The sequence below is a fragment of the Mesoplodon densirostris genome, chromosome 7 (genome assembly GCF_025265405.1).
Source record: "Mesoplodon densirostris isolate mMesDen1 chromosome 7, mMesDen1 primary haplotype, whole genome shotgun sequence".
Classification (NCBI taxonomy): Eukaryota; Metazoa; Chordata; class Mammalia; order Artiodactyla; family Ziphiidae; genus Mesoplodon; species Mesoplodon densirostris.
This window is the reverse complement of record NC_082667.1, coordinates 5,530,236-5,554,924: the sequence shown is the minus strand read 5'-3', so window position 1 is coordinate 5,554,924 and position 24,689 is coordinate 5,530,236. Positions and strand designations below refer to the sequence as shown.

The window sequence follows — 24,689 nt, the reverse complement described above, 5'->3', positions numbered from 1 at the left end:
AGAATTCACCTATGAAGCCATCTGGACCTGGACTTCTGTTTTGGGGAAGTTCTTTTATTCCTGATTCAATTTCATTACTAATTATCGGTCTATTCAGATTTTCTGGTTCTTCACGATTCAGTCTTGGAAGATTGTGTGGTTTTAGGAATTTATCCATTTCGTCTAGCTTGTCTAATTTGTTGGTATATAATTGTTCATAGTATTCTCTTATGATCCTTTTTAGTCAATAAATCTTTTTAAAAAGTGACATGAAGAAAACAGGGAAGAGGCAATGTCAGGTCAGGATGGGAAAGAGCAGGAGTGTATGATTTTTGGTTGTTCAGTGATACCTTTTGAGTGTGACTCCCTCCTCAGTGCTGTACCGGGGACTGAGGACATGGTGGTGACCACCCATCCATAGCGTCCACCTCAGGAAGCCTATAGTGGGGCGTGGGTCATTAAACCAGATAATCGCATACTACCAGCTGTGTGAATTACGATTCTATTACCGTCATCCATGATCTCATTAAAAACAAGTTCTCGGGGCTTCCCTGGTGGCGCAGTGGTTGAGAGTCCGCCTGCCGATGCAGGGGACACAGGTTCGTGCCCCGGTCCAGGAAGATCCCACATGCCGCGGAGCGGCTGGGCCCATGAGCCATGGCTGCTGAGCCTGTGCGTCCGGACCCTGTGCTCTGCAATGGGAGAGGCCACAACAGTGAGAGGCCCACATACTGCAAACAAACAAACAAAAAACAAAAGCAAGTTCTCATTTGCTGGGTGTTATAAATACACAGATGAGAATAGCTTTTTTTTTAACGCTGATACAAGTTTAATTTGCTTTGATGATATAAATTATTGACATCATAGGAATGAGCAAGTATCAATACCTTTGGTCCGATTTGTGTTATGTTGTTAAAGCATCAGGACAGGACAGGTGTGCTTCTCATCAGCTTCTTGTCACCAGGTGTGACTTCCTCCCTGCCACTTTTCTTCCTTCTTTCTTCTCTGTGAGGCACTTTGGCAACAGCCCCCCTTCTGGAAACGGGTTAGACAGGGAGCAGCTGGGTGTGCAGGGCCCCCCACCTCACTGTCAGGGGTGGCAGGAGGCTGGCTGGGTCTGGAAGGTGCCCTGTGCACCCTGGCAGAGGGTTCCTGGGATGCCCTGGATGGCCTGGTCTCACACTGCTCCATCACTGCTCCTGTTGTCCTGTGATGGGTCAGCAGTGACAATGGAAGGCTTTCAAAATGGGGAGCACTATGGGGACCCCCTGACGGCTCCTCCACCCGCCTCCCCCCCCCCCACAGGCAGAAGGTCGTGGAGGGCAGTCTGACGCACCCTTTTGCCCTGACGCTGTCTGGAGACACTCTGTACTGGACAGACTGGCAGACCCGCTCCATCCACGCCTGTAACAAGAGGACTGGAGACAAGAGGAAGGAGATCCTTAGCGCTCTCTACTCGCCCATGGACATCCAAGTGCTCAGCCCAGAGCGGCAGCCTTACTGTAAGTCGGGGCCAGGCTGGGGGTGGGGCAGGCTGGGAGAGGCCCCTCTGCAGAGCTGGTGTCGGGGTTGCTTCGGGCAGGGCCCTGCCCCAGCGGTCCTCGGGGGTGGCAGAGGGATTCCCAAGGAAGGTTGCCCTGTTTTCAAGGCCCAGTGGAAGTTACGTGTTTATTCATGAAAAAATCTGTTCCAAGTCAAAGTTCTCAGCCTGGGATCCCCATGGGGTCGTGGCAGGGGTCCCTGATGGTGAAAAGCTCCTGTGACAGGCAGCCAGCAAGCGGGGCCAGGGCCTTGGGCTCACCCGCTCCCACGAGGACCACCACCTGTTCTTACAGGGCCACCACTGGTTCCCATGGGGACCACGGAGGGGGGCGGATTCTGGCCACCGTGCTGTTGAAGGTTCCAACTTTGTACTTCAGAATGGGCTCCCAGGGGTGGGGCTCCCTGGAGTTGTTTTCTGGGGAGAACATCGTGGTCCTTACACGCAGGTGGGTTTAATGCTTTACATTTCATGGGTACCACCCTCTACCCTGTCCTGGGCAGAGTGAGATGCCAGGAGTATTTGTCAGTTCATTTGCACGTTGGTTGTGCAAGGGCTTGGGAGAATGAAAAGCATTGTCATCAGCTACCAGAGGCTCGGCCCAGTGGCCAGGTGTGGCCACCAAGCTTCTGTGCGGAGCCCGTGGGGTCCAGGCATGTCACAGAGATAAGACGGGCCTCTGCTCCTGGACCCCCCCGACCCAGGGCCTCACCTTACCACGCAGGCAGGTCCCGGGATCCTGCCAGGGAGGGCTGGGGACAGCCTCCGCAGAGGAGGTGTCCTTCGAGGGGCCGTGACGAAGGCGGGGTTCCTTGTGGTAGGAGATCGGGAAGAGGGGGCAGGGCGGGGAGGATGCCCACACTGGGAGTGGTGGGCGTGGGTGTCTAGGGCCCCTTCCGGAACCTTCTCCCGCCTGCCCCGTTTCCCCAGACCACACGCGATGTGAGGAGAACAACGGCGGCTGTTCTCACCTGTGCCTACTGTCCCCGAGGGAGCCCTTCTATGCGTGCGCCTGCCCCACTGGTGTGCAGCTTCAGGACAACGGCCAGACGTGCAAGGCAGGTGAGCCAGGGAGCGGCTGGCGGGAGGGGCGGCCACCAGCCTGGGTGCCCCACGATCTGCTCTCCTTGGGGAGGGGTTCACGCGGCCCGGGCTCTGAACGCTGGTAGCCGAGCAGCCGGGATGCAGGTCAGGTCTGGGCTCTGCTGCCTGATGGGCGAACGACCTCGGAACGCAGGTTCCCGTCTGTAAGACGAGGTCGTGCCAGATGGGCAGAGACCCCAAGTAACAAGCGCACTGCCGGCATGCGCAGTCGCACCCTAAAAGCTGGCTGTCTTTAGCTGTTACGTCAAAACTGTGTTTATTGTAACAATAGCAACGGTGTTCGCGAGTGTGAGACAGCACGTCCCCAGCAGACACGTCCTCCTCTCCTCCCGCCCCTTCCAGGTGTTCCCACCGCTCTAGTACCTCGGGCCCTCCTGGGAGCGCATGTCTTTGCTTTTCTGCTTTTTCATGAGCGTTGATATGGAATTTATAATTCATTTTTTAAAAAAATATTTATTTTGGGCTTTGTTGGGTCTTAGTTGCGGCACGTGGGATCTTTGTTGTGGCGCGTGGGCTTCACTTTAGTTGAGACCTGCGGGCTCCAGAGCACGTGGGCTCCGTAGTCGCAACGCGTGGGCTTCGTTGCCCTGCGGCACGTGGGATCTTAGTTCCCCGACCAGCGATCGAACCTGCGTCCCCTCCATTGGAAGGCGGATTCTTAACCACTGGACCACCAGGGAAGTCCCTGTAATTCATTTTTATCCTTGCATCCCATTCTCATGGAATCTTTGTGCTGTAATAACCCTACCCCCTACCCCCTACCCCCGTACCCCGGCATGCCATGGAAACTTAGGTTGTGAACACATCCTTAATGGGAGTTTTCTTTGGATGCACCAAGTTCAGTTGATCTCCTGCCCCCCCCACCCTGACACAAGTGATTTTCTTTGCTATAGGTATTTTTCCACCTCTTTACTCTCCCCTTTGGTTTTCGGGCACTTGCTGCTTCAAAGACTCGTGCTATTTTTATTTTTATTTATTTATTTATTTTTTTGCGGTACGCGGGCCTCTCACTGTTGTGGCCTCTCCCGTTGCTGAGCACAGGCTCTGGACGCGCAGGCTCAGCAGCCATGGCTCACGGGCCCAGCCGCTCCGCGGCACGTGGGATCCTCCTGGACCGGGGCACGAACCCGTGTTCCCTGCATCGGCAGGCGGACTCTCAACCACTGCGCCACCAGGGAAGCCCCTCGTGCTATTTTTAAAGAAGTGTCGCCCTTCTCCATGGCACTGCCTGGGGGCCTTTACTACCAGGTGTGGGGTTCAGGATGTGCTCTCCCAGAAATGATAAGCATCCAGGATACAGCCTGTCCCTGGGGACATCCAGGGCCCAGCACAGCCCAGCAGGGGGGGCTGGCTACCTGAGATGGACGGCCAGAGAAGGTCCTTCCCAGGAGGCACCATTTAAGTTGAGGCTTAGAGGATTAGGAGGGAGAAGGAACAGTGAGATGGAAGAGCCTGTGGGCTGCTCTGAGGCAGGAACCAGTTGGTATCAGGACTGACCTCACAGGTGTCTCATCTGTGCAGTCACACGGGGCCTCGAGTTCAGAAGGGCCCCGTGCTTGGTTTCGTGCTCTGTTGTTGACTTGAAATGCTTAATAATTTTTGAACAAGGGGCTCTGCATTTTCATTTTGCAGTGGTTCTTGCATATTATGGAGCCAGTTCTGCTTGTGTGTATTGGAGAAACTAAGGGAAATCTGGAGATAGTCTAAATATTTCCATGTATCTAACTCTGCTGTTTTGTCCATGTGTGTCTATACATTTCACCTGACATTATTGCAGGAGCATCTGCAATGACAAGAGGTATGTATGCTTCAAAAACCTGCGGTTTAGTGCCTGAAGAATGTTTTATCAAGCGGGCGTACCTTTGAACCATGTTTCCCTTGTCGGACATTTCTGTTCTATTTGTGTTTTTGCAATGTCCGAGTCCTGCTGCCATGAGAGTGCTGGCTTGGGGCCTGGCCCTGGAGCTAGAAGGATCTGGATCCGGTGTCTGTTGCTGACATCGATGGGCGCTGTCTGCCCGAGCCCTGTGTTGGATCGATTGGTGATGTCTTCTCTGGGAGAGGGAGGGGGATGCAGGCATGGTTGCCATCTCTGCCCACTCCGGGTGTCTGGAGCCAGGCTGCATGTGGACATTTGGGGAAGGAATAGGGATGGACACAACCCCCCAGAAAGGTGGATCATGCAGTAATACCTGCCCCGACGGGAGACCTTGTGCAGCCGCTTCTGTTAAGGGGCCCAGGAGTGGGGTGTGGGCAAAAATAAGGTGTGAACCCTCATAGAAGCCCAGAGTCATGGTCCAGTGAAGTTGCACAGCTGGAGAAGCCTGGAGTTCCAGAAGTGACTTGCCCAGGCTACCCTGGAGTACAGAGAGCTATTGATCATCTGGCATGGATGGTGCCTGGTGCCTCCCTTCCTTATCTGTGAGATGAGGGTGGGTGTCACGGACCAGCCCCTGCCAGGGAAGCTGTGGAGGACCCAGTGCATTAACAGGAGTTGAAAGTGCCTACAAGGTGCCCTGTGGGTAGTGGGTACACAGTATACGGCAGCCATGCCCACCATTCACACCACTGGCAGCTCATCAGGCCCAAGGGGCTAGGTTTACCTCTATTGTCCAGGGGTCCTGCCACTCCCGGGGGAGGCCCCATTTCTTTTCCAACCAGAAGAAGCTGAGGCTGTAGCCTCCTTTCGGGTTCCCAGCATCCCAGTAGCTGGAGCCTCTGAGCTCTGGGGACCACTGCCCAGGGTTGAGCCCTTTGAGAGGATTTTGTTCCCTCTGCAGGCATTAACTGCGGGGCGAGGAGGCCTGGGGTGGAGGGCTTCCTAGAGGAGGGGCCGGAAGCTCTGCAGTGGGTGCTGATACCGACACCTACGGTGGGTGGTGGTGGGGGAAACGGGGGGATTAGCAGCAAAGCCTGTCCTTCCTGTCGGAAGCTGGTTCCCAGCCTCCTTCAGGAGGACGGCCAGCCTGCAGACTCCCTGGGATTCAGCTCTGCGGCCACCTTCCCTGGTCTTACCAGAACTGTTTTCCCGCCGCCCGAGCTGTGAAGGACACTTTTACAAATAACCCAGTTGGAGAATGCCAAGCGCGCGGAAGAAAAACGTTTTTGTTGTCATTCCAAGGGGCTCCTGCTTGGATGGGAGTCTGTACAGAGGCAGGCGGGGGCTGTCTTTACACTTAGCCTGCATCCTCCTGCTTTTGCTCCAGATGCCCTGTCTAGGGTGTTAACGTCAGAGGGAGGGAAGAGCTCACAGAGGGACAAAAGCCATGGGACAGGAGTCTTGCTTTGCATGAGAATGTGACTGCTGGGGTCCTGGTTTTTATAAGACTGGTTCCCACCCCACTTGCTTCCCACCCCACTTGCTTCCCACTAATGCACTGGTTAGTTCCAGGGGTCAATGGCGGCTTCTGTACCTTCTGCCCTGGACCTGTTTGAAGTTAAAGGGGTCCGGGGCAGCTGGGGTGGGAAAGGGTAAACAATTTTCTAAATGTTTTCGTTGAAGTCGAGAAGAAACCCAGAAGCTTCTCAGAGCATTTCAAGGGTCTGCCCCCAAGATGGCTTTCTGGAAACTCGCGGTGGTTCTCAAACATCTCTCCGTATTCTTCAACTGGGCATGAGTGAGAAAGGGGTTCTGTCCCCGAGGGCCTTTCTGTCTGTTTGGGCAACAGAGCGAGTCAGAGACGGTTCTGTGAGTGAGGGCCTAACGGGGCCTCGGGCCTCCGATGTCACAAAAAATGACGGCTCCATGGCAAACTGGGGGCTTTAGGACACGGATCTCTCACCCTCCAGTTTCTATTCCTTGCCACAAAACATCATGTTAAAGGACCATGTTTGATTGAAAGGCCCAGTCCTATCACCTGAGCACGGTGGCTGCTTTCCTTTTCTCAGGCGGCCTTCGGAGCTGCCAGCGTCCTTCGGTGATGTAGTTTTGCATCCTGGTGGACATAAATTACATGTGGAATGTGGGTTTTGAGTGCGGATGACGTGCAGGGTATCAGATGTGAACACTGCCTGGAGACAGTGGCTGGTAACACGAGGGTAATATAGGAAGAAAACGAGACACTAAATCCTATTGAATGTCACCAGCAGAGCTCTGAGGACCTGGTGCAGGCACCTCGCCGGCCGGAAGGGAGCAGTGCCCATGGAGGGCCGCCAGGGTCTTCTGAGGCCCGGTGTGTCCAGTGGGAGGATGGAATTCCGGGGCTGGCCGAGGAGGCCCTGGGATCACTTGGGGATCTCTTCTTGGCTTTGGAATTGGTGAGGTCCAGTGTGCTGGGGGGGTGAAGAGCTGAGGCCACACAGTGAGGGCTCAGGAACTGGCCCTGGGCTAGAGGAAAGGCCTTTGGGAAAGACAGAAATGGACAAAGCCTGCGCAGGTGTGACTCCCATCCAGAATGGGATGTGTCAGAGGCAGCATTCACCAGATATAACATGGCTTTGGTCTACAGTTGAGAGCCTGCTAGAGATTTTTGGGGTGGCGAGGAAATTCTGTCTCAGGCAAACCCAGAATTTAGAGTGATTTTCAATCATGTGATGGCTTTCTATGTCCAGTCTTCCTTTTATGATACCTGAACTCACGTCCCGGCTGTGTGATCTTGGGAAATTGACTCAGCCTGTCTGTGCTTCTCTCTCCTCAGATGTAAAAAGGGATGATCGTAGTACCCGATTCACAGGGTTGTTGAGAGGAAGGCCTGGATGCCCAACAAATATGAGCTGTGCTTGAATTTGAACTTGAACTAGGAGCCAGGCAGGCAAGATGGCAGGAGAGCAGTTCTTCCCTGGACATTCGGAACCAGAAGTGAACGTGGAGGCCAGCTGGTGCCGAGAGGAGCTGGGAGGGGGCGTGGGGTTTGGGGAGCCCTCCTCACACAGCCGGTGAGGGCGCCAGGCCTGTGGCTCTCCTTTCTGTGGGATGAAGGCCGGCTTTGGGCTGGAGGGATTCTGGGTTGCAGGGGCAGGGGCCTGGCTGTGTTGGAATTGCTCGGCTCCTTATGTCACATCCAGGTTCCCCGGCCCCAGCAAATCAGAGTCTCCACGACAAGGGATAGGGCATGGGAAGTGAAGAGCTGCCTCTGCACTGGACACGAGCCCCAGGCAGCTGCTGGGCAGTGGGTCGGGAGTCACCCGCACAGCCGGAAACATCTCAAGATTTGAAGCCAGGGCGTGACTTGTGGATTCCTGGGGCTCTCATCCCAGGCGTCTGACCTTTTATGCTTCATGGAGCTGAATAGGAAGAAGTTTTTGTGACATGTGTGAATCCCATCTTTTCCTGATTTTGAGCAAATGAGAGCCAGCCCTGTGTAGTGGTCATTGCCTTCCCCAAGGAAGGAACTGAGATGGGGTGATGCTCGGACCCCAGCGAATGGGGGCCTGCGACATCCCAGGGACGTGTAGGGTCCCCCGAGAAGCAGAGGATGCAGTGGGGGCGGAATCGCTCGCTGCTGGGCGCCAGCAGAGCGGGGAGTCCGTCAGCCCTCCGAGCTGCAGTTTCCTCGCCTGTGACCTGGGGAGATCAGAGGACCTCCCCCTGCTCCGGGTGTGCGGGGGGTGGAGGTGGGACACTCAGGATGGGAGACTCGGGACTCCCTGCCCTTGGCCTGAGGGGCGTCTCATGTCCCACGGCCCTGCGGGTTGGGTAACACCCACTGGCTCTGGGGTGCCGTGTCTCAGGTTCCCAGGGAGGGTCCTGTAGGTTCTGAGACTGGGAAGGATGTCACAGCAAGTGGCCCCTCCTCAGCTCTGGCTCTGCTGGGGGCTGGGTGAGACCTGGGGGGCCGAGTGACTCTTGTCCCTCAGGCGCGAGTGGGCCAGGAGCCCGTCCTGGGCCAGGCCGTGAGCCCGCGTGTCCTCCACCCTGAGGCACCGGCCTCCCCGCACCCTCCCTCGCAGCTGCACAGACAGAGGTGCCCAGCTGGCTTTGGTTTTCCCCATGTTTTTCCAATTATGTGGAATGGGCTAAAAACAGCAGCAGCGGGGCCTTCTTTGGGAGTTGCCACCACGTCCGAGGGATACTCCTGCTGCCCTCAGGGGCTGGACCTCTGTGGGACCTGCCCTGCTGTTTTGACTTTTGTCCCTGTGTGTTCCTCATGCCCGGAGGCTTCTGGGCCGCGCGCGCCCCTCCTCCGGGCCTGAGCAACCTGGGCGAGTGACCCGTGGGCCCGTGTCCAGGGCGTGTGGCTTCACCGCTTGGGGGTGGCCAGGCTGTGCTGGGGCGTCATTCTCTACCCCCGCCCCGGCCTTTCCAGATGAGGCTGCCATCAGGGCAGGGCGGGAATTGGGGGCTCGGTGATTTACAGTCCGCCCGCCGCACCTTGCCAAGAAGTTTTAACAGATGTTCTCGGGGACAGGAAACAAAAAGACGGCGGGGATGTAGCCGGCAGAGGCAGCGGCAGGAACAGAGGCGTCCACTGTCGGGTCTGACGGGCAGACTGACAACTGGGCCCCTCACATCCATCCGTCTGTCCGGGAGGATTAGCCGAGGCTCAGGGCCGAGGAATAAGGGGTGCGTTTGTTCCCAGTCTGGCTGTCTTGTCACTTATCAGGGAAGTAGGTCGAAGGGAAAAGAAAAGAGGCCCTTGTGGCTGAGGCCGCCGCCGCCCGGGCTGTGATTGGCGTCGACTCTGCAAACAGAAGGCAGCTGCTGTTCTCAGCCATGGACCGTGAATTTTTAATAGCAAGAAAATCAGATTGCACAGTCCCAGGAAATTGTGTAACAAGCCCAAGCACTAACTTTTTTTTTTTTTTAAGAAATTGAGGTATAACTTGCAGACAATAAAGTGCACAGATTCTAAGTGTACATTTTGATGAGCTTTGACAGTTGGATACATCAGCATAACCACCACCCCACGACAGATACAGAACGTTTCCACCACCCAAAAAATTCCCTGGTGCCCTTGGCAGCTCCCCCCGCCCCGTAACCCCCCCACAGAGGCAGCCGCTGTCCTGACTTCTATCACCGCGGATTAGTTTTGCCTGTTCCGGAATGTCATAGAAATGGAGCCACACAGCATGTGTTCTTTTGTGTCTGAGTCTGAAGACTAACTTTTAAACCTAATAGAAGAGGAGAGGGGATCATGTCATATTCTTAGAAAGAGAAAAGTGTCATCGTGGGGCTGGGGCCCGAGGCAGACGGCGCCTCCCACGTGTGTCAGCTGTGCGGATGCCCATGTCCACTGGCCGCAGAGTTAGACTGCGGTCACCCCCCTCCCCTACTAGCCCCGTCCCTCCTAGCCTGTCCGATGTGCCCCTTGCTTCTGCAGCTGAGCCCGGCTCCAACCTGGCCCTAGACTGACCCCGTAGCTGAGACGGCTCCCCTCAGCATTGGAGACAAGCTCTGGGCTCTCAGGGTCCAGCCCCTGGTAGACCCCCCAGCTCCCAGGCTGCGCTTCCTGTGCCCCTCGTGCCCTCTCTGGCTTTGGTGACAGCTGCAGATTCCCTGTCTGGGTACCACTGACTGTGCCCTTGTGCCCGGGACAACTCTCCAATTCCATGTGCCCTGGGGCGGTGACCAGAGGCCCCGGGTGTGCTGGGCTGACCCCTGGGGCTGCTGGCTTGTCATTAGAGGGAGAACAGGAGGCTCTTTTTCACCCTCTGGCTTGTCTCCAGACCACCTTCTGAGCACCTGCCTTTCTGCCTTTGCCTGTGCTGTGCCCACGGCCTGCAACACCTTCCCTTTGGCTCCTTCAGGCCTCCATTCAGACGCTGCCAGCCCCCCGGGAGGTGTGTCAGGCTCTGTTCCCACCTCCACAAGGAGGGAGGGATGCTGGCTTCCCGTGGGCCTCGCCAGGCCCAGGAAGACTGCTGGGAAGTCGGTTAGCTGCCTTCAGGAGCTTTGGCTGTGCAAGAGCTGAGGTTCTTTGGTCGTCCTGGGACCGGGAACGACTCTGGCGACTGTGCCAGTAGGGGCCTCCCCATGTCCCTTCCCGGCCACCCCCAGGAACAGGCTGGGGTGGGAGTCGAGACATCCAAGTCTGTCCCGGATCCTGCAGCATGTGGCTGTGACCCCGATGAAATGCAGGGTTTTCGTGCCTCGTCGACCTGGGAGTTATCGGACAAGATCATGTCTCTGAAAGTGCCTTATAAACTGTCAAGTGCAGGGCCCTTGAGTTGAGTTCAACCGTGTAAACCACTGATGCCTGACCGCCTTTGAGCTAGAGAGGCGGCATTTTCATATGACTCAGCCCACTCTGTGATTTTGGCCTCCACTGCTGGGCAGGGTGGGCAAGCCCAGTAATAACGTCTCTGTGCTCATTGGTGCCTCCTGGGGGCTGGGGGGGCGGGGAGGGTGGTGCTGTGTGAGGGAGGGTCTGTGGCTAGCCTGCTTCATAGCCAAGGACAGGCAGAGCTCGCTCAAGGCCATGGAGGAAGGGACAGAGATGGGACCCGAACCCGGGCAGCCTGGCTCAGGGTCCGCCCCAGCCCCTGCCCTGCACCGCCTGGGCCCCGGGGGCGTCCACATGTGGTGCACCAAGGTTGTCTGTGGGACACCTCCGGTCCGCCCTCCGTGTGGACCAGCAAGGCCCCCTGTGTGGGCTTTTTAAAGAACTGAGCCACCTGCCTGAAGAGGTGGGACGCAGACTTCCTCACGCAATTCACCAGCTGTCTGAAAGCCCTCAGCCCGCACTCCTGCCTTTCAGGGGACTGGGCTGCCCACTCCTAATTTGCCCACCCGACCACACTTTGTTCAAACGTGTCTCTCTCTCTCCCCACCCTCCATGGGTACCTGGGTGTGTGTTCAGTGCCGCTGGGAGGGGACATGCTCTGGGGCAGTGGCCTCGAGCTCCGGGGCTCACCCGCTTTGCCATGGGACCTCCCAGCCTCGCTGGGGGCCTTATCCACACCCGGATCCTACCTGTGAGCAGACAGGCCAGCTTACTTGCTCAGGGTCGCTCAGTGAGGCAATGGGGCTGGCCTCTGGGGGTCACAGGGCTGGCGCTCACCTGGCTGCTGTCCGGCCGCCCCTGGACGCAGGGCAGGGGGGACGCCGTGCACACAGCCCCAGCTCCAGGCTGGGGTGCCTGCCTGACTGGTGATTCCCAGGGGCTGCAGCCTCCCCACCGAGTGCTGGTCTGGAGGCTGGAGGTGGGCCGTGCCGGGGGACAGCTGCTTGGGCCTCGGGTTTCCAGCGGAGCCAGTGCCCAGCCTGGCCACTTCCTCTGCGCCTTGTGACCCTGCGGCCGCTCGGCGCGGTTTCCTGGGCCTGGGTGCCAGCTTGTGGTCTCAGTGTTTGTCCAACCACTTACCCCCGGGGGGCAGTGGAGAAAATCAATTGCTAAAATACAAAAATAAGCCAGCCGCCTGCCGGCTGTGAAGCTGTTTATGGCCTTAGAAACGGCAGCCTGGAGGGCGGCCTATGCTGGGCCTGGCTCTGCCCTTGTGGCAGGAGGAACCTTCTGGGGTTGGTGCGGGCTTGGGGGGGACCTTGGGGCATGAGCCTCCGTGTGGGGAGGGCTGGTCCTTCCCTCGGGGGGCCGTGACCTTGGACCTGCAGTTGGTTCAGCGGGGGATGGAGGTGATGTCCACCCTGCCCGCTGGGTTGGAGGGTGGGGAGGTCAAGGGCCCTGCCTCTTTCATCCGCGTTAATTTGGTCAGTCCGTTGCCTGGGATGCGCTGTTATTTTGCCCTTTCGTGAAAAATCCCTTTCCCCACGTTGGGGCTTGGAAGGGCTTAACCGTGAGGCCCTTTCAGGTAGGTTCCCGCACTGGGCGACCGCCAGCCGTGTCCTCCTGGGCTGTCGGGGGGCTGTGGGTGCTTCTGCCCCATGCTTTCCTTCTCCTGTTGTTCTACCCCCCCAAACAGCTCAGAACCTGGAGGTTGAATATATCACCCCCCGCCCCCCCCACCCCGGCCTGTGGCAATTTAATGGAGGACTAGAGCGCATCCCCCCTCCACCGCCACAGGTGGCCTAGTGAGAAAGACCCGGTGGGTCCCCGGAGTCCAGACCCACCTCCCCACCTAGACCGTGCCATCCTCTTAAGGACGAATGCGTGCACCCCTCTTTTAAAGCCTTGGTTTTTTCTTGTTACAAAGTAACATTTGTGTTCACTGTAGAAAGGAAAACATCCCCCCAAATACTGGAGAAAATAAGAAACACCCTTAATTTTGCCACCCAAAGATAGCCGCTGTTCACGTTTTGAGGTGTTTCCTGTCCTTTCTCCATGCACACATTCACAGCTCTTTTTGCGTGATTTGTTTGTATTGTATGTGCAGCATCACGGCTGGCTTTCCTGCTGATCACGTCACGAGCTTTTCCTGCCTCTGCCCTTCTCCAGAGTGTGCTCTTTGGGGCGTGTGTAACGACTGACCTGGACCCCCAGCCCCCTTCATCTATGTAATGCTTTCCTTTCGTGGCATCTTTAGATCGTTTACAGGTTCTTTCCCTCGGGTGTGGGTTTCGCTGTTTTCACCAAGTCTCAGTGACCCTCTGTGACCAGGAATCCATGTGCATTTCTAGCTGCTGCTTTGGGCTGGCTTCTCAGAGGGGAAGTTGCCGGGTCAGAGGGTCCCTGAGCCACATTGCCATCCAGGAAACGTGTGCCCGGGACAGTCCTCTGGGAGGTGGGGGGACGTGCTACCCCCCAACGGAGCGTTAACCCGTCTTGCGACCGAGCTGGTAGCGACTGGCCTCCTGCTTCTACTTGCAAGTTACTGAGAAGTTACCCATTCTTCGTGTTTATTGGTTGTGTTTTTTTTCTTCTGTTTATTGTTGGGGTCTGGGTAGTTTTCTTGTTGATTTATATGCCTTTTACCTTTCTTTAAAATACTTAGCAGACTTTGTTTTTTAGAGTAGTTTTAGGTTTACAGGACAGTGGAGTGGAGAGCCCTGAGAGCCCCTCTGCACCTGCTGTCCCTCCTGACGCAGTTTCCCTTAGTATTAGAATTTATTTCTAATATTGTAAAAGTCACACATATTTCCCATGCAAGGGTTAACAAACTGCCACCCATGGGCCAGATTGCTTGCTGCCTGTTTTGGGGCAGCCACGGGCTAAGTTTCGTTCTTACATTTTTACTTGGTTGAAAGAACATCACGAGAAGAGTGTTTGTGACCTGGGAAAATGAGAGGACCTTCAGATTTCAGTGTCCACAGAGGACATTTTCTTTGCACACCTTTGCTGACCTGTTGTCTGTGGCAGCTTTCAAGATGCAGCGGTGGAGCCGAGGGCTTGAGAGAGGTGGCCGTGGCCTTGCAGAGCCTGGGGCGTCTGCCACCTGGCCCTTGACAGAAAGCACACAGACCCCTGCTGGAGACTGGAAGGCCGGCTGGAATGGTCCAGAGATAACACTGCGGGTGTTCACCTGGGTTTCCTGCTGGCCTCTGTTCCAGGTGGCTCTCTGTGTGTCTTGTGGCTGGGCTCCTGCTACAAGCACGAGCTGCCATTTGCACGAGGCTTCCTTGCAGACAGGGGTGGGCTCAGAGCTGCCCCGGCCTCCTGCGGGCAGAAGGTATTCAGGGAAGAGTCATGGCCTGCGGGACCACTCAAACCCTCGGGGGGCACCCAGCCTCCGAACTCAGACCAGACCCCACGGGGAGGGGGCGGTCGATGGTCAGCCCCACTCCTGCCCACGGGGCTGCAGAGCGGCCCCTGCGCTCTCCGGCCTCCACGCTGCTGCCCATGCCAACCCTTCTGTCCGGAGTTCCTGCCCTTGAATCCATCCTTCTATGGAGACTGTCCCCTTACCCTCTGTTCCGCACTTGCTGGGAGCTGAATCGTATGTGTGTCCCCCACCCCGAATACACACAGTGAAATCCCCACCCCGGAGCCTGTGGATGTGACCTAACTTGGAAGTAGGGTCTTTGCAGTTGTAACCAAGTTAAGATGAGGTCATGCTGGATTGGGATGAGCCCTAAACCCAGTGACTGGTCATCTTATAAGAGGGAGATTTAGACACAGACACACAGGGGAGGAGGTCACGTAAAGATGGAGGCAGAGATCGGAGGGATCCAGCCACAAACCAAGGAACGTCAAGGATTGCTGGCAACCATCAGAAGCTGGAAGAGGCGAGGCAGGCTTCTCCCCAGAGCCTTCAATGAGAGCGCGGCCCTGCCAGCACCTTGGCTTTTGACTTCTGGCCTCCAGGACTGTGAGAGAATCAGTCTCTGCTGATCCGAGCCACCCGGTTTGTGGGGATGTTACAGCAACCCTTCTCTGTGTCCCCTCGTTTGCGCGATCCCGGGCCTGGCACAGGGACGGTGCCCCAGAACGGACGGTGGCTTGGTCTGAATGGGTGTTGGCAGGGAGGGAGGCCGTTGAGCTGGACGTGTCCGTGGCATTGGGCCCTCTGTCCAGTCTGCTTTTCTGTTTTGAGGCGAACATACTGCCAGGAAGGCAGTGCCCTGGCCTGGCCTGTGCCCCGTGCCCTGTGCTTGGCTCCGAGGCACGGATGCCCCCCTCTTTCCTGCCTGCGTGCAGGGGGAGGGGCAGAGGTCAGGAGCCTGTCCAGAGGAGGCTCCACGGACCTCTGCCCAGCCAGGAGGGAAGGTTTCACTTTCTCTGGCAGCTCTGTGGGGCAGGCTATTTGTTTAAACAACCCCAGAGGAAACCATTTGGCCAAACTGTTAGTTTCTAAACAGTTTACTTCCCTGGTGTTTAAACAAACTCTTCCCCAGGCTCTGTGTCTGGTCCCAGGGAGGGGGTTGGCCTCTCTTCTTCTGGGCCGGGCACAGCGCCCTGCGCCCACCCCAGGGGGCCTGAAGCAGGCTGCCGCTCACACCTCCCTACAGACAACCCTGGAGGTTGCCCTGATGAGCATCTGCCAAGGAAGGGGCCCAGGCCCACGGTCCTCTCTTCACAGCTGCCCTCGATGGTGTGCCCCATGCCTCTGTGCTGGGCACCGCCTGCTCGGACCTTCAGGCAGACGAGCCAGGCCGCGGCTCTTTCCTGGGGGTCCTGTTCTCTGCATTTTTCTCGGCAAAGCTCAAATAAAAACCTCAAAGGCTCTGCAGCCCAAGGGTGTCGGAGACACCTCCCCCACCCCAGCCTTGGAGTCAATTAACACCTACAGATTTATCCCAGCGTTTAATTACTGCCTCAGCCACAGAGACTTAATTCTGAGGAATGCTGATAATGGGGTTCCCTGATGGCGGGGTGTGCTTGAGGCTTTGTACTGACCTGGTTACCAGAGGGCTGGCGCCAGGCACACTTCGCCCCTGGTGGCTCTGTGCCCGTGGGGACGGGCTGCTGGAATCTGCTGCATGGTCACAGCCACATGGATCCCAGAGGCTCTTGCAGCTGGAGGCCAGTCCCCCGCCACCAGTCTCAGCCGGCCCCCTTCACAGGTGCCCGTGACCCCAGCTTTCCTTCCCAGCACTGATTCGTTAATGGTCTTGCTCACTGAAGGTCTCTGCCCTGTGACCCCAGGAGCACCAGGGGGGCAATTCCCGCATCTTTTGTGTCCACCCCGAACCCCAGCACCTGGTCCGGGGCCTGGCCTGATGTAGCTGCCCACAAAGAGACCGGTGGGGTGAGCGAGCCTGCTGGGCCAGCGCATCGATCTTGGGCTTCCTGCGTGTGCCAGCTCCGGGGATTGAAGTGTGCGTGGTACCTTGCTGCCGTGTGTCCTTGGGCGGGGAGCTTAACCTCTCTCGGCGTGGGGTTCTTCCTCAGGAAAATGGGGCATGATCACACCTCAGAGATTGGTGTGAGGATTGTGCTATTTCAGGTGATTGTGTCTGGAGGGTCATGGGAACGGGGACAGGTGAAACAGGCTGGAAATATGTTTGGTGACCAAGAGTCTGGTTCCATCGGGACCCAGCATTTTCTGGGGAGCTCCCTCCCCCAGCCCCCATGGTGGCAGATTAAGGCAGAGCCCTCCGTACAGTTTGGTTGATGTCAGAGCTAAATGGGGACGCAGACACCATCAGGTTGGGCTGATTCTTCACTATAAATGAGGAAACTAAGGCCCAGAGAGGGTTAGGGACCTGCCCAGCGTCACACAGCAGGGGCAGGGCCAGGAGGTTTCTGCCCTGAATTCTCCCTGCTTGTCCTAGGATGTTAGCACCTGTTCTGGGCGTGGCCCTGTGCTGGGGGCTGCGGAGTGCAGAGGGGCCATGTGCCCGAATCCCTGTGAGCCGGTAAGGGCGGTGCGCAAGCAGAGGGGCAGGCGGCACGTATGTGTGGTCAGTCCATCCACTTGGAGGGGAGGGAGGAACAGCTTCCTGGAGGAGGAGGAGGCCTGTGACCTGGCCCTTGAAAAACAGGTCTGATGTGACTAGAACATTTTGGGAATGGAGCCCAGCAGAAGACAATCGGTTGAAATGCAGAATTCCCCTCCCCTCCCTCCAGCACATACCAAACCAGAACTTGCATGGACACCTCTAACGAAATCTGAGTTTGGATCTGGGAGGTTTCCGACGTAGCGGGGCACCTTGGGCACCTCCCTCCCGCCCCCCCCCCCCCCCCCCCCGCATCGGCCCCAGTTTCCCCAGCACTGGGCTCGTGAAGTCATGCTGTCCGTGCGCGCCCTCTAGCGGGAGGATCGGGTTATGAACTCTGGGCCTCAGAGCAGCACTGTCCGGATGGGGTTCCTGCCCTTAATTGAAATGCAGGGCAGGGGGCCCCAGAACCCCTGTAAAACGCTGGGTTCCGAGGGCTCCACCCCTGTGACAAAAAGCCGGTCAGTTGTTCGAGGGCTGTGGCTGGACCAGGCATGAGGAGACCAGGCAGTCGGCTACAGAGCCCAGGCCTGGGGGCCTCGGCATGAGGAAGATGCTGGGCTGGTCCCATCCCTGTCCCCATCCCTCACAGCTGTGTACCTTCAGGTGGGTCCTTCCCCATTCTGGGCCTTTCATCAAACCAGGCAAGTGGCCCCAGAGTGCCAGAGGGGTCTCTGAGCCTAATCTTCCTGCTTCAAGGAAGCAGGAGCCCCAAGACCAGAAAGGTCCAGAACGAATGCGTGGACTGTGACCCAGCTCTGGGGGAGGGGGCCACATCCTGACCCCAGCAGCCTCTGGAGGTGTCCGGGTCACGGCTGGCCAGCACCCCTGGGGTCCCTGAGTCCATGTGAGGCTCCAGGTAGTAGCACAGGAGGCTACGTCTGCTGGCAGTTCTGATGAATCCAGGGAGGATCCAGGCCAGAGTCAGGTGGGTTTTGTTTTGGGCGAAAGTTATGCTCAGAGACCAAGACTGTCCTTGCCAGTCATTTATCTAACACAGGTTCGCTGTGGGAATTATGATTTATAATGTTAATAATAATAGTTCACAAGCCAATACCATATGGGATAACGTCTCTTAATAAGTCAATAAAGAAATAACGTACTCCAAACCAATTGCATTATTGTTCCAGGCAAAGGGAAAGTGAAGGGTGTCAGTCCAAATGTAGTCGAGGTGTACCTCTCTGCGAGTTGCCTGTCCGTAGTCAGTCCGTCCAACTAAACGCTGGGCGTTGGTTGCCGGCTCAGGTCCCTTGCTGCCGGGGCACGTAGCTAGCAGGTGACAGCACTGGTGACGGCGGGCCGGGTGGGCTGCTCCGAAGGTCGTCACTCCAGGGGCCCTTCGGTGGCTGTACCACTGCCTACGAGGAGGCGCCTCACCAGGGCAGGAACAGCCGTCCCGTCTCTTGCTGAGACTGTTGCGTGCTCTCACAGCACTGCCGACCAGGAGTGGCCTGTCCACGGCAGGAGCTCAGCCAGGAGTCGCCTTGCCCAGTCCTCACAGACACTTGGTATTTAAAGCCTCAGGGTCCATTGCGTCATTGTCCTTATTGAGAAGCCCCAGGGGAGCCCGTCGCCAGCTGAGTGTATCGACAAGGTCCTGTCGATGACGTCACCCTGGCACAGCTTCCTCCACCTAAACAGATTCACCTTTAGATCAAAACAACTTCACTTAAGTCGTAAACAAGCGGATTGGAAATCACAGCAAACCAAAACACAACAGTACGCAATACTGCTGGGGTGACAAAGGGGGAGATGGGGCGCCTGCCCCCAGGGCGCTCACCCCTGTGGGTGAGACGGCCACCTGGGAACGATGGACCTGTGATGACGTGTATGGTCATGGGACCACGCCGGATGGGCGTGGGGAGGCAGGGTGGGCTTCAGGGAAGAGGTGGCATTTGAGTCCAGCTGGGGCTTTGAGGAGTATGGTGGGCGAGCAGGGCCTGGAGCCCAGGGCCCTGGCGGGACTGGTAGTTGGGGCTGGTTTGTGGCCGGGAGAGGGGCTTGCAGGGGAGAAGGGGGACTGAGCGTGAGGCGACTCTTACACAGTGATTGAAGCCAGACGGCCGTGTGGCTTTTGGCTGGCTGCTTAACCTCTCTGAGCCTCCATTGTCTCATCTGTAAGATGATACAAATAGCGCCAGCCTCACGGATCTCTCCTGAGGATGAACTAGTGGCTCTGGAGGAAGACCTCGGCGAACGTTACCTAATGTTACCTGTCCTTGCCAGGAAGCCCCGGAGACCTGGCTGAGCCCCTCTCCTGCCATGCCCACTGCAGACCTCGTCTCCTATCCTGCCGCCGGCCTCTGATCCCACTGCTCCTGTGTCCACAGGGGCCGAGGAGGTGCTGCTGCTGGCCCGGCGGACGGACCTGCGGAGGATCTCACTGGACACGCCGGACTTCACAGACATCGTGCTGCAGGTGGACGACATCCGGCATGCCATCGCCATCGACTACGACCCGCTGGAGGGCTACGTGTACTGGACGGACGACGAGGTGCGTGCCATCCGCAGGGCGTACCTGGACGGGTCGGGGGCACAGACACTGGTCAACACCGAGATCAACGACCCCGACGGCATTGCAGTCGACTGGGTGGCCCGCAACCTCTATTGGACGGACACGGGCACCGACCGCATCGAGGTGACACGCCTCAACGGCACCTCCCGCAAGATCCTGGTGTCCGAGGACCTGGACGAGCCCCGCGCCATCGTGCTGCACCCCGTGATGGGGTAAGGCTAGGGGTGGGCGCTGGGAGCCAGGCTGAGGGGGGCCGGTGGTCCTGGAGCTTTCTTCCCACATCAGGATGAAGCAGATTGGCTGGGCCTTGCTCCCAGAGTCCTGGTTCAGGAGAACTTGCCTTTCTAACAAGCTCCCAGGTGATGGGCTGATCTGGGGACCAGATTTTGAGAAGCTCTGACACAGAACTTGGTTACATTTATAGAAAACCCTGGAGACCTTGGGTAAGTCATTTTTTCCCCTGGGCTTCAAACTCCTCACCTGTAAAATGGAGCCCTCCACTGGGGTGATTTCTGGTTTAATCATGGTACCAAGAGTGGTGGCCACTGCAGCAGTTCCTGCACATGTGCCAGATCTCTGCCAGGCACGTTCCACGTAGCAGGCACATTTTTCTCCTCCTCTCACCCCGTGGGGTAGGTACAATTGTACGGAGGAGGAAGCTGAAGCCCAGAGAGGTTAAGTGACTTGCCCAAGGTCACACAGCTGGGAGGTGGGGATTGGACCTAGCAGTCTGGTTCCAACTTTGCAATTTAGGATTCTGTGAATCTGGTCAATCAGTGTAGGAGCCTTTCTGAGACCCTCAGCTGCTCAGAGGGTAGCAGCTGAGTGCCTTCCTGGGACCTCATGACCAAGAACACGAAACTGGCAGACCCTAAGAGGGGAGGAGTGCTGGGGCCTCTTGGGGGCTGGGGCTGCAGGGTAAGCCCCCCGCCCTCAGTGCGGGATGTGGGCCCGCGTCCTGGGGATGGCCTGGAGGGGCTGGGAGGGCAGCCCTGGAAGGCAGCTGGTCCTGGGAAGGTCCCTGGGGGGAGTAACTGAGCTGCATTGACTGTAACCGTGGTAACCGGAGCGCCCACGAGGCATCAGGTGCTTCTCTCATTGCTCCAGGGCTGAGGCTCAGTGTGAGGCGACCCTGCAAGGTGCCTGCTGTGTGGTGGGGGGCAGGGGTTGCAGCCCCTCTGCCCAGGGAGCCTGTACTCTGGTACAGGCTGGTCCCCGCCCTGGGGCTTTCAGACGTGCTCTTGCTGTGGAGCTGCCTCTGTCTATAGAAGCCCAGCGGCACAGCCCTCGGGGGCGGGTCACGGGGCTGTGGCTGGACGGGTGCAGGACTCGAGCAGCACCGTGGAGCCTGGGGGGGAGTGGACAGACAGATGCTGCTCTGTGTGGCTGTCAAGGGGCAGGGCCGTCCCCCTGGGAAGGGGGGTGGGGGTGCGAAGCGGGTCCCCGGGGTCTGAGGGCCAGGGAGGCAGGAGCTCGTGGCCAGCTCCAGTGTCGGGATGCGGGCTCTGGGTTCGGGAGCTGGGGACCTGCTCCCACTCTGCCACCGATGGACTCTGTCAAGTCACCCCCCTCTGTGGGCATCACCTGTGAAATGGGGGGTGGGGTCCCCCCCAGCCCCGAGTGTGAGGACCTCAGGCAACGGGGTCGGGTCAAGTATAAGATCGCAGGGTTCAGAGGCGGGAGAGGAGAGGCCGCCAGCCCAGAAGGGCGCTGTGCTCAGGGCCCAGCTCTGGCCACTTTCTCTGGGCTGAACCCCCCACCCCGGAGGGCCCCCAGCACCCCACGGGATCTTGCTTTGCTTCTCGGGTCCGCAGAGAGCGTGTTGCCTGCTTTGCTTTGCACGTGGGAGCCCTTCAGCTTCTTGAAGGAGGTTCCACTCCGCCTCTTCCTCCCCCTGGGAGCTCAGCCCCTCCCTCCCCTGGGTCCCTTGGCAGGGCATCTGCTGTTTTGAGTCCTAGGGCCCCATGTAGTTAAGCCCCCGCTGTCCCCGTGGAGCCCCTGGTCCTGCACACGGGCTCGGGCGTGGTGGGTGGGTGCTGTTCTTAGTCCTAGGGGTGCAGCCTGGCTGGGACAGACGGGCAATGTCACGGGTATGTACTTCTTCTCCAGCCTCATGTACTGGACAGACTGGGGGGAGAACCCCAAAATCGAGTGCGCCAACCTGGACGGGCAGGAGCGGCACGTCCTGGTCAACACCTCGCTGGGCTGGCCCAATGGCCTGGCTCTGGACCTGCAGGAGGGGAAGCTGTACTGGGGAGATGCCAAGACGGACAAAATCGAGGTGAGTCATCCTCATTGGTCCACGGAGCTGCTCAGCGCAGGTGGAGGCGCAGCACAGCAGCCGTCGAGCCCTGAGCTTTATGCAGAGGCTGGCCTGGCCGCCCCTGCAGCCCGTTGTACGTCTCAGGTGGGCAGCAGATGGATGCCTGTGCTATGCTATTTGGCCAAATAGAATCCTTGAAGAAATAACTTACTATGATGTGTTTCTGACATACGGAAGGTATGTAGCTGAGTTAACGGCACCATAGGGTATATGTGGTTATGTAAGATGTTATCACCGGGGACTTCCCTGGCTGTCCAGTGGTTAAGACTCCGCCCTTCCACTGCAGGGGGTGCAGGTACAGTCCCTGGTCAGGGAACTAAGATTCTGCATGCTGCGCAGTGTGGCCAAAAAAAAAAAAAAGATGTTATTAAGGGGGAAACCGGGACAGGGTACACAGGAACCCTCTGAACTCCGTGTGCAACTTCCTGTTTCAAAATACAAAGTCATAATAAAAGAAATAAATAACACATACCCACCACCCAGCCTAAGATGTAAAACATAATCAGTGTAGCTGATGCCAGAGGGCACCACTCTCCGAAATTTGACGATTCGTTCCCAAGCATTAAAAGACATTTACTATGTGGATGTTACCCTGAACAGCACGTAGTCTTGTTCTGTGTGATTTTACATGATTAAAGTGGGGTTCTGTACGCGTTCTTTAGCATCTTGCGTTTTGCTCAGGGGTGCGTTGTTTGCGGTGCTCTTGACAATACGGTAGTTAAATTGGTCCCTGACGTTGATGCCTCTCCTCGGCATGGATGCCTCCCTCACGTCCGGTAGCTTCTGGATGATCCTCGTCAGGTCTGGTCACATCACGGCTCGTTGATATCACCACCTGGGGGTCACCTTCGCTCTTCTCACTGCTCCATGGGGAGACCCCCACCAGGCAGCTTGCAGGGGGAAGGCGGGAGTGAGACTATGACCGTGCGTCTTTGTCGCGGGGTTTCAAGCCACGCTTCTTAACAGGAACGCGAAGGGGACTCAGGGCTGGGCAGATCCCTCTCCCACGCAAACCCAAGGAGCTGCACTTGGCACCATTTCCTGTTGGAGTTCCCTATAAACTGTCACTTTTGAAAGGATCTTGTTTGAAGACACTTGTCTCTCTAGCCTCTGAGCCTGAAGGCGAGACCCTTGTTTCCTGCGGCGTGGTCACGCCCACCGTGTTCGTGGCCACGCCCACCCCGGGAGCGGGTTGGGGATGCCTGTGTCCAGCTGACACTGCCAGACGCGCTACAGGCGTCGCTCCGTTTACTCCCACAGCAGTGGGTTGGTTAGGGTGGGTTATTTTTTGGTAAGATAAACATAAAATTGACCATTTTAACCATTTTAAAGTGTACAACTCAGTGGCATCTAGTACATTCACAGTGGTGTCCAACCATCACCACTCTCTAGTTCAGGAATGTTTTCATCACCCAAAACCCCATACCTGTTAAGCAGTTGGCCCCCAGTCTCCCCTCCTCACCCCTCTGCCCTGGCAACCACTAATCTCCTGTCTGTCTCTATGGCTTTGCCTGTTCTGGACATTTCACGTGAGTGGAATCATACGATCAGTGGTCTTTTGTGTCTGGCCTCACGCAGCAGAATGTTTGCAGGGTTCATCCATGTGGTAGCACGTGTCAGTACTTCATTCCTTCTTATGGCCAAATAATATTCCATTGTATGGAGAGACCACATTTTGTTCATCCATTCATCTGTTGTTGGTGGACATGTGGGTTGTTTCCACCTTTTGGGGATTGTGAATAATACTGTTACAAGCATTTGTGTACAAGTTTTTATTTGAGCGTCTGTTTCTAATTCTTTGGGGCACGTACCTAGGAGTGGAATTGCTGGGGCATATACTAGGTTTATCTTTAACTTACTGAGGAACCGTCAGGTGGTCTACCACAGTCTGCACCATTTTACATTCTCACTAGCAGTGTGCAAGTGTTCTGATGTCAACATATCCTCACTGACACTTGTAAAATTTTCCTATGATTATGGCCATCCCCACGGGTGTGCTGTGGTGTCTGGTGGTTTTGATTTGCATTTTCCTGATGACGAGTGATGTTGAGCATCTTTCCATGTGCCTGTCCCACAATAGTTTTGTTTGTTTGTTTGTTTTGTGGTATGCGGGCCTCTCACTATTGTGGCCTCTCCCATTGCGGAGCACAGGCTCCAGACGCGCAGGCTCAGCGGCCATGGCTCATGGGCCCAGCCGCTCCGCGGCAATGGGATCTTCCCGGACCGGGGCACGAACCTGTGTCCCCTGCATTGGCAGGCGGACTCCCAACCACTGCACCATCAGGGAAGCCCCACAGAATAGTATTTTTTTTTTTTTTTTTTTTTGCGGTACGCGGGCCTCTCCCTGCTCTGGCCTCTCCCGTTGCGGAGCACAGGCTCCGGACGCACAGGCTCAGCGGCCATGGCTCACGGGTCCAGCCGCTCCGTGGCATGTGGGATCTTCCCGGACTGGGGCACGAACCCGCGTCCCCTGCATCGGCAGGCGGACTCCCAACCACTGCGCCACCAGGGAAGCCCCCACAATAGTATTTTGAGGTATGTGGCATCATCCCCATGTGTGGATGAGGCACTGAGGCCCAGGGGACAGTAACGTGCTCAGGGTCATGCAGCAAGTAGGTGCTTTTTGATTTTCTGCTTTCAGAGTCAATCCACAGACAGAGCCCGAAGCATCAGGCTACTGTACGCACTATAAACATTATCTGCCGTGGTTATGGACAGTAGGATGGACCAAAGTTAGGAGCGGACAGGTGGGGAAGGGAGGAGCATGTTAGAGCTTCAAGGGTAACCAACAGAGGCCCTAAAATGCTGACATCATGGTAGCAGGAGGATGGGGGAGGGGTGTGGCATAAGTGACAAAGTTATTGCCAGCAGAGTCCACGGTGACTGGTACGGACAGGCTGGGAACATGCGCCACAGGTGTATCACCTGTTGAGTTGGAGCTAATCACCAGGAGACCCCAAAAGGGAGACAGAAGAATTGGCAGTGTTTGGGATTCTTGAATCCAACAAACTTGGGAAACGTGCAGTGACTTTCCTGCCTCCCTTCTCTCTTTGGAGCCTTTAATACACTTTAATAA

At 57.0% G+C, this 24,689-nt stretch overlaps 1 protein-coding gene across 3 annotated transcripts in view; it reads left to right on the top strand.

Moving 5' to 3' along the window:
* Positions 1 to 24,689, top strand: part of LRP5 (LDL receptor related protein 5) — a 121,036-nt gene that overhangs the window by 47,302 nt on the left and 49,045 nt on the right. For all 3 annotated transcript variants that reach the window (XM_060103742.1, XM_060103741.1, XM_060103743.1), the window contains exons 4-7: positions 1,285 to 1,481; positions 2,450 to 2,581; positions 19,106 to 19,502; positions 21,400 to 21,571. In XM_060103742.1, coding sequence (XP_059959725.1) covers positions 1,285 to 1,481; positions 2,450 to 2,581; positions 19,106 to 19,502; positions 21,400 to 21,571 — 898 coding nt within the window. The remainder of the gene's footprint in view (positions 1 to 1,284; positions 1,482 to 2,449; positions 2,582 to 19,105; positions 19,503 to 21,399; positions 21,572 to 24,689) is intronic.